Raw genomic sequence first — 10,330 nt, 5'->3', positions numbered from 1 at the left:
TTATTATTATTATTATTTTATTATTATTATTATTTCTGAAATATGAATTTATATTCCTCTTATAAGGTGGTAAAGAAATATGTGAATGATAGAAAAATATTATTACTTATGGATGTAAAACATAAATTAATTTTGTTTTAATTTTTTTTTTAAGTATAAAAACCTTAAATTAATCAACTTTTTATCATGTTAACAGCTTAAAGGGTATTTCAGACATTTTGATAAAAAAAAGTGTATACCAGCACTTATTTGCCAAACACATCAACAACTTTTTTTTCAACTGCAGCACTTTTATCCAAACACATAACTACTTATTTTAAAAATAAGTTCCAGCACTTTAAAAGTTACTTTTTAAAAGTTACTTTTTTTAAGTCAATCCAAACGGGCTCTAAGAGTTTGGGGGTTCTAAATTTAGTTAAAAACTGTCAATCAACTTTGTTAGGGGTTCACAAAATAATATATATAAATATTTAATTAATTTTCTAGTACAAATATAAGATCTACAGAAAAGCTATACCTAGTTTCGTCTTTGGTCACATCAATCATTCAAAGGACGATCTTTTTAATATGACTTAGATAATTCTTATTTTTTTTGAGTTTGAGTTAAATTCAATGTTTATTTCTCTTTCATGATTTTAGATTTTTGATATGTTAAAAGAGTATCACATATGTCAATTAAAAGGACAACTGATCTCTTTAATATGAACAATCATCACTTAGAGTTAACTTTTAAATTGAGTTAGACTCATGAATTATATCATGATGTCTACATTTATTGATTCCCTTTCGAACATTTTCATTTGTTATTTTTCAAAAATTGATCTTATGCATGGTACATTTAAGTATTCCTTTAATTGTATATTTTTTTAACAAAAAAGTAATTGTAATACATATTTTCCATAGGATCATTTTCTTTCATACATTCAAATTATAACGGATCATAAAAAATCATTTCCTCCTTATCTTTTTGAATAATAATGGAGGAATGTAGTGGAAAACTTATAAAGTATATAATAAAAGCTAGCATAAAATTCAAGAATAGGGACATTAAATTTGATATTTCACTATTTCATGTTTATAAATCAAGGTAAATTAAACTACGATTAAAAGAAATCTTTGGTTACAATATAATTTTTTTAGCGGAAACAATGATAATGTCATTGTATTCAGAGTTACTAAAACTTTTAGCGTACTGTTAGTTATAATTAATCATATTTATAAAGTGTTGATTAAATATTATTACCATAAATATAATATAGAAATAATTATATTACTACCTCTAAATAATTACTATAAAATTCTTTCTTTATTTGGTGCTATCTCTATGAAGAAAAATAACATGTTGAAAGAAATCTTATTATTTGATAAATTTTTAAAATTTTGAATTTGCTATCCAACTTTATCACATTATTCAAGAAATATATATAGTTGTGAATAATTGTGAAAGTGAATCATGCATGTGCATATTACGTAATTCCATCCTTCATAAAGCAAGATTGTCACCATCTGAATTGACAAATCAAATTAAAGTCAATAAAATCTTTTATGCAAGTGGGTTGAGATTTATGTCAGTTAATGGACCATTATTAAATCATCATATATAAAGGTAATTTAATTAAATAACCCTATATAATTAATAGAATTAGTAAATAAATTAAAGAAAAGCAAGTAACTTTTTATAGTATTCTAAAATCAATATAAAGAAATATGAATTAACCTATCGCTAAATTACACGAATGCTACTTTAATAATTTATCATTAAATTAATGAAACTAATGACATTTTTTTGTTGTTTAGTTGTGAAAATTGTTCGTTGCTAATTTTTCTTTATTTTTATTGTGAATGCACTGGTCAACCATATCAAAATATTCATTACGCTATTGTTAGTGCATATGATTTAATTAATCCTATCTTTATTACTCTTTTTGTCCTATATTTTTGTTTGGTTACTCTTTCGATTTGTAAATCGATGTCACAGATTATTACACTTTTTGTCCTATATTTTATTAATTGATATTATGTACAAGATGTTGATCAATTTCTTGCTTCTTACCTTCCTAAAATTAAATGTATCAATGCATATTCATATGATTAATCTATATCTTTTCGTTTTCAAATTGTTACTATCCGGAGATCGCTTCGACGGTGGAGAAATCACTTAGACCAGCGTAGACGATTAGGAGGTCGAAAGGCATAATTGGAGGAGTGTTCATGTCGAATTTTTGGTAGATTTGGCGGAGATCCGTTGGATCTAAGCGCAGCGAGTAATGAGTACATCAACAAATCAAAAAGTGAAGCAAATTAACACCGCTGCGGTGAGATGCCTGACCAACCATGAACATAATCGGAAAATTTCAATAAGTGGAGATTTACGCAGGTTTTTGACACATTATAGATGTATCTAACACATAATTGAAATACGATTATATGTATTTAGTTTTTATCAATGTATCTAATTAAGTATGTATGTATCTAATAAATATATTAGAGAACGATTTACGCATTAGTAGAGATTTATGGATGTATCTGACACAATTTGTTTTGTTATGTGTCCGAGTCTTGCCATATGTATCTGACCTTCTATCATGTATCTTAATACTATAATATGTATTTGTTATGTTATTACAATGTATCTGGAAATTTTTCGTATGTATCTAATTTATATGTATATATTGTGTTTAATTTAGATACATTCTTAGTTACGTATATGTAGATATACCTTGAATGATTATTAACTTTTATGTATATTATGTTTATTTTGAGATATATTGTTCTTTAAATTTTGATAGACATATGAAATTTACATTGTTTTAGTCAATTTCTCACAAAAAGGAAGGAAAAGGCATCACGATTTTTGATTTTTTTTTTAGGAAGTTGTTATGCTACAGATTCTCAAAAGCAGTTAAAGGAGCGATTTACTCCACTAATTGAGTTATGTTTTGCTATATAAATAGACACACATTTGTAATGTATCTAGCTATTGACATATCTCTGATACGTGTATCTGGAAGAAGAACATATTTTGGATACATGTATCTGGAAGAGGAGGCTCAAAATTCAGAGAAACAAATTTGAATTTCTAAAAAGAAAAGTCACTTTATTGTTGCTCGAAAATAAATGAAATAAATTGGATTTTTTTTTGAATTTTTTTAGAAGTTGTTAGACGAGATATACTCAAAAATTGTTAACTTAAATTAAGCATTTTAGTTACAATCCTTAATTAAACATGTATCATGCTTTGTCAATTCCTCGATACATGTATCTGTCGAGTTAAGATACATGTATCCAACCAATAAAATATATATGGTATAAAAAGTAATATTCGAAACTATCGTGAATACTAGTAATTAGAATCTAAACTAGTGAAATTATGTTGTTTGCCCTTTATTATATAGGTTGGTACAAATTACCACTTTATTACAAAAGAGACATGTAGCAACAATAATTTTTTCTTTTAGCGATAATATGTAATGCAACAAAAATAATTAGCGGCAATTGAATTAATGATATTGCATTCAGAGTCGCCAATTTTTTTTATGACATTTATATAGAGTGTTGTTATAAATACTTATATTTATTATTGCCTCTAAATATTATTCTCTCTGTTCACTTTTACTTGTCACATTTTGACTTGACACACTCATTAAGAAAATAATTACAAATATAGGTATTTTACCGAACTATCTCTATTAAATGATGTTTAGTATTAAGTCTGGGAAAATGATTTGAAGAAAGAGTATTTAATGCTGAGGGTAAACATGGAAAAAAATTGTCTTTTCTTAATATGTCAAAAGTGACAAGTAAAAATGAAAATTTATTTTAGGAAAAAATGACAAGTAAAAGTGAACGGAGGGAGTACTTCCTCAATTTCTTTTTAGTTGTTATGGTACGCTTTTCGAGAGTCAGTTTGACTAAGTTTTGAAGCTAAATTAGATTACATCAATTTAATATTTGAAAATAAATGTTAGATATTCAAAAGGCATAATACATATATTGGACCCTAAACTTGGCTTCAAATTTTAACTTTGACCTCCAACTTTCAAAGTGCACAAACATACACTTTAACTATCCAACCTTTTAATAAATAAACACGCGAATCTTACTTGGCAAAACGCGTGATGTGCACGTATTCTGCGTGAGTAGGAGTAATTTTCGAGTCCCACAACAGTAAAAAAATGCTGAAATGACAACTCTACCCCCCAGATTCCGGCCAATCTCCGGCAACCCAAAACCTCCATTCATTTTCTTCTTTTTCAGGCAAAACGCCATCAATACCCAGCTGTTCTCCTTCTTCCTCACACCGGAGCACAACCCATGAAGCAAACGAGCTTCGACCTTGCTAAACCCACCAAATACCCAACCCCAAACCCAAACCCATCAGATCCGCCATCTCCGGCGAGAATTCAAATGACCCCCCAAACCCCGTGAAAACAAACCAAACAACCACAAATGCCTAAACCAAGAAGCCAGCCATCAACAAACCTCTAAGCTCCATCAAACAATGAGCTCCAAGCTCTAAAAACCATTAGGAGGAATTAATTTTGATTCTTGTATGTAAATTAAAATTAATTTTGATTTTTTTTGGTTCTAAAATGATGTGTAAAATATTTAATTAGTTGGCAGCCATTGAGTGGCTCACTAATACACGTTGGAGCATTTGAATTTCACGCTCTTTGGCTGCAAAAATCGTGTGTTTATTTATTTAAAAGTTGGATAGTTAAAGTGTCTGTTTGTGCACTTTGAAAGTTGGAGGTCAAAGTTAAAATTTGAAGTCAGGTTTAGGGTCCAATATATGTATTATGCCTATTCAAAAACTATATGGAAAGTACTATAAATTGTATCTCTTTTCATATCAATATGATGAAAAAATACATCTTAAAATATTAGTCAAAATTCATATCGTTTGACTCTCAAAAAGAAAAACTTTGTTCCCGAAGGATTTTAGACTTTAAGTCAAGCATTATATTGAACACGTAAAATTTCTTCTATCTTATTATTTTGGAATTCAACACCAATTTAGTTGGGTTCTATATTTGATTCAACAATAATTTATACCGCTTAATGGTGTAATTTGGACAAATAAAAATCCTCTCCTTTTTTTTTATTTTTTTCATTTTCAAAATTTGTACAACATGATGTATAAAAAGGTATATATGCTTTTATACATTATACATACATTGCATATACATCTTTATACATTACATATATACATTATATAACCATATATTAATAGTGTATAACTATGTTTAAACAATATATTCACACTATTTTATAGGGAATTTGAAGTCAAAAGGAAAAAGGAAAAAGAAAAGAGAGATTGCACCAAGACTAGTTCGTGCTTCTTTTAAAGAGTTTTTTCTTTTTGGACAAATAATTATTCTTAAATTATAATCATATTTGTCACTATTCTATTATCTGTCGATACATCTAATAGTTAAGCTAAAATTGGTTAACTAGATCACCAAATGTTTGGACGGATCAAAATAGATTGAGTAAATGAATAGACTAGTTATTAATCAGCTTATAAGATCTGAGATGAAATGAGATAAAATGCACGTTGTTGAGTTTAATTGCTTTATTTGATTTTTTGAATAATTTTTTAGTACAACCTAAATAAAATAAAATGTCTTTTTAAAAATATATTGACAATATTTTTCATCAGTCAATTTGAGCGATATATAACCCATTTTTCATGAATTGAACTAATAAATAAGTGGGTCAATAACTTATCCAAACTTTATTGAACTCCATATATATATATGTATAAGATTCACAGAAAAGAATTATTTTTTTTTGATTTGGATGAGATAAGAGTGAAATTATCAAAAATCAATTAGTTCATGTTTAGAAAGTCATCTTGGTAATTAGATTTTGTGTAATTACAATATTGATATATTTAATTGGCTATGCAATTATTTGATTAGCAGATAATTACTATCCCAATAATTACATCAATTTCAATTACCAGATGACTTTTCAAATAGACCTTATTCTTCTCTCTTCTCTTTGATGCGTATATACAACTAATTAACAACATGGCGTAATCTCATCATCTGCACCTCATGTAAGTTGAATGAATATCAACCTTTCATTCTTCATTTTGTCAATCCATTCATTTGACACCTCTAGTTATTACTTATTATATTGTATCATACGATTAGTTTTTTGTTTTGATTGTTATTTAAATTTTATTGTATCCATATATATATATATATATATATTTGCTTTCTTTATCATGCTACTATGTTTAATCGTCTTTTATGTGTCATTACTTGCCCGTATTTTTCATTATCCCCTCTAGCAGGTTTCGAGCTTAGAGTTCAAGGTGTTGAAGAGTCTCCTAGAAGCGATTTCCAGACGAGACTATTATGTTTAAGTTTATTTGAATGGTGTAAATATTATCCACTTGCTTTTAGTTTGTAATGTTCGTATAACTCTAAAACTCTCTCTCTATATATATGAAATAACTTGGGGATCGTCTAAGGGGAGGGGGATTTTTACGTGTTACTTGTTATATTGTCACAACTTACTTGTTAGAAAGCATGCATAGAGGAGTGTGATTTAATTACATGCTCAATCCTCACTCTAAATCTATTTATAAAAAATAAAAAAAGATAAAAAAATAAATAAAATGAAAATTGATCTGGCCGGTATTTTTATTACTCTTAAATGTTGTCCAATTTGTAAAGCATATGTTATGTTGGCCGCTGTTTCTTAATGTCCATTAATTATGTGTTAAAATAAAATCTTTTTTTTTATAACACCTTTAGCATAATATTCATAACCTAAAGTGTTTTGACTTTTACATGGTTATCTAGTGTCGTGTTCAGTAAAATCACTTCCCTCTCTTATAAACACATGAAAAGAGGTAAAAAATAAATGAGTGTTCGGTCAATGATCTGTCTCACATTAGAAATAATTTAGAAGCCATGTTTAAATGTTATCCTAATAATCTGTCAGCATGTTAGTTTGTTTGGTTCAGGCTGTAATGAATAATTTTTGGTAATTCATTTAAGGGCATACTTTGGGCATAGACAGCATGTAGGATTTAATACATAATGTAATTTCCTATCTAAAAAATAAGTCCTACCTATAGGTGTCGCATATTAATGTTTGCATGTTAATATGTTAAAGCTTATGATTAATAATTTCAAACATGTTAATGAACTAAAAATCCCTATAGGAATTAAATAACTTGTCATATCTATGTGCACATATCTGAATATAATAAATTACATGCATGAGTCTTGTTGCATCTTTAAACACTTAAATATCTCACTGCCTGTAAAAATTTGCATAGTAATAATCATTGTTTTAAATTAATAGTGAATTGACCGCTCAAAGATTCCTTTGCGACTATCTGTTTTCTGTCACACAAAATTTTTTTTTATCAAATTAGCTACTCAGTAATTTCTGCATCTATTAAACCGACTGCTACTCAAAACAAATTTCACATTATAGTCTAATCTGCTACTGCATTAACATGCTATTTTAGCATAATCTGTCACTTTAGATTCGCGATCCTAATAAAATTTTCCTCAAAATAAATTTAGTTTTCTGCATTATGAATAATTGTCTTGCCATTTTTAATCAACTAATAACTAAATTCTTCCTGCATGCTTTATTAATAAAACAAATAAACTTTGCATTTTGTCATTACACTCTGTCCCTGTTAAATTATTTATCATTATTATGAAGCTTGTTTACGTGTTTATATGCATACACTTAAGCATGAGACTTTTCACTTTGTGTGTGTTTGCTAGCATGTTAAATAACCTAATCTAGAGGCCAAAATGAGACGTATGTGCTAAGTGCTCGTCCAAACTGTTTGAATTGGTGTCTAGGTGGGCCTATTATATTTTATTTTAGTCTAAAACCCTTCCTATTAGTCGTCCAAATGCCTCTTGGACCTTAAGCGGGGACGTTAGATACCTCTTACAGACGAAAGCATGCAGTGATGGGGTAGGGGTAGTTTAGGCCCTATGGAGATGATGACATCGACTCGGTCTTAATGACAAACCTTGGTTTTGTCTGTCCCTACAAGAAGCTGATCGAAATAAAGAAAGTCGAGTGCTGATCCTAAAGTCCTTCAGAGTCTCCCTTTCCCTTTCTCTTTTATATGTTTATTATAATTATTTGGGTAGTTTAATAAAAAATAAAACTTAATTATTTGTTTATCTACTTGTGTGAATTCTGTCTCCTCGCTTATCTCTTTTTACTTTTTTATTTGTTATTATATTATCACTTAGTCTTGCATGTTTAAATTAAATAATAAAAAATAAATAAATTGATCTTAATCGTTTAATATTAGTTATCACTTAGCAAGCATGTTTAATAAATAACCAAATAAATGAAGTGACCTTATTTGCTACTTGTAACCCCCACATAATTTGCATGAGATACGGTCGGGACCCACATTTGTGGACCTCGAGGGATGCCTAACACCTTCCCCTCGAGGTAACTTGAACCCTTACCTTGATCTCTGGTTCGTTGATCTTAGTTAGATTTAGCTAGGTTAGATAGGTGCCCTAACGCACCTTAATTCGTTAGGTGGCGACTCTTCAATCCAACCCAAAAGCTCCAAAAGTGTTGTTAGGTCGAAAACCATTTTTCGCGAGAAAAATGGGGCGTGACAATGGATGTGAAAAACGCATTTCTCCATGGCGATCTAGAAGAAACGGTGTTTATGAAACAACCACCTAGGTGTGTTCTGCCAAGACCAAATGCAATTTGTCGTCTTCGAAAATCCCTCTATGGCTTAAAACAGGCTCCCCGAGCTTGGTTTGACAAATTTCGATCCACGATTCAAATTGCGGGCTTCTCTCAGAGTTTTTCAGACCATTCTTTATTTCTTTGTATTTCTCCAGTAGGTCTCACAATACTTCTCATCTATGTTGATGATATCATTATCACAGAAAATGATTCAGAGAATATTACTAAGTTGAAAGAATTCTTGCATACCTCATTTAAGATGAAAGACTTGGGACGTCTGACATACTTTCTTAGACTTGAGGTTTTATACTTGCCTACTGGGATCATGCTTACACAACAAAAGTATGCTCGTGATCTTGTTGCAAGGGCTGGTTTTACTGATGACAAGGTTGTGTACACCCCAATGGAGATTAATACAAAGTACAAGGAGGTTGATGGAGAACCATTCAATAATCCAACATTGTATCAACAGTTGGTGGGATCATTAGTTTATCTCACTATGATAAGGCAAGACATCTCATATGCAGTACAAGTTCTAAGTCAGTTTGTGGTTAATCCTTACCGTATACATCATACTACATTACTTCGTGTCATTCAATATGTTCGTTGTTCTATGAGTCAAGGTGTTCTTTTTCATTCTAATTCTTCTATACATCTTGAAGGATATACTAATGCAGATTGGGCTGGTTGTACTAACTCTCGTCGCTCTGCTATTGGTTGGTGCATGTTTCTTGGCACATCCTTGATATCTTGGAAATGTAAGAAACAATCCCGTACATCTTAATCTTCTACAGAGGCTGAGTATCGTGTCATGTCGGGAGCAAGTTCGGAAATTATTTGGCTACGATGGCTATTATCTGAGCCCAATGTCGCTATTACATCTTACTCAGTGCTATATGTTGATAACACTAGTGTGATTAAAATAGCCACAAACCTGGTGCAACATGAAACCACAAAGCATATAGAGGTGGACTGCTATTACATTCGAGAATTTGTTATCGATCATTTCATTACTCTACAACACATTTATTCTCATGATCAACTTGCTGATTTGTATACAAAGGCGATGACACGAGCATGACATTAATATCTTATCTCCAAATTGCTACTTTGTGATCACCGGTATCAATTTGAGGGGGGATGTTAGGAAAAGCTATATTGTATAGTAATCAGAAAATATATTCTTTCTTGGAATATGACTGATTTACAGAATATACATTTATAATCATATATACTCATTCCTATAATAAAACTCTAACCCTACAATTGTATAGCTATAAATATGTGCTTTCTACTGTATCATTGATGTATAGAGAAAATTATTTTTCAGAATATCTTTTGTCTCTCTAGCAGAATTTGCATCTCCTATCTTGAAGCTATGAAAACAGAGTATGTGATGATGGTGATTTAAGTGGTGGTTTACATCAGAACTGGTTGTTGATAAGTTTGTTCTCACACGGTAGAATAACGAAGATTATTTTCGGTGGATTTTTAGTAGAGCTACATTGAGAAGCGTGTAATTCGAAAATAAGAGGGAGCTTGGTAATGGAGGAACTATGGGGGAGGAGACCTGGTAGTGGAGGAGCCAAGCTCACCTGGTGGATCAAAGAAGCCATCA

At 30.1% G+C, this 10,330-nt stretch overlaps 1 protein-coding gene across 1 annotated transcript; it reads left to right on the top strand.

Annotated features, from left to right (window-relative positions):
- Nucleotides 1-8,635: 8,635 nt before the first annotated feature.
- On the top strand, nucleotides 8,636-9,793 carry LOC107061269 (uncharacterized mitochondrial protein AtMg00810-like). The gene is made up of 2 exons (XM_015310244.1): nucleotides 8,636-9,428; nucleotides 9,507-9,793. Exons 1-2 carry the CDS (start codon nucleotides 8,636-8,638, stop codon nucleotides 9,791-9,793), a joined length of 1,080 nt encoding a protein of 359 aa, XP_015165730.1.
- The last annotated feature ends 537 nt before the right edge of the window (nucleotides 9,794-10,330 follow it).

The sequence above is a fragment of the Solanum tuberosum genome, unplaced genomic scaffold, assembly GCF_000226075.1.
Source record: "Solanum tuberosum cultivar DM 1-3 516 R44 unplaced genomic scaffold, SolTub_3.0 scf00131, whole genome shotgun sequence".
NCBI lineage: Eukaryota > Viridiplantae > Streptophyta > Magnoliopsida > Solanales > Solanaceae > Solanum > Solanum tuberosum.
The sequence above is the reverse complement of the archived record's forward strand: the minus strand, read 5'-3'. Positions and strand labels throughout refer to the sequence as shown.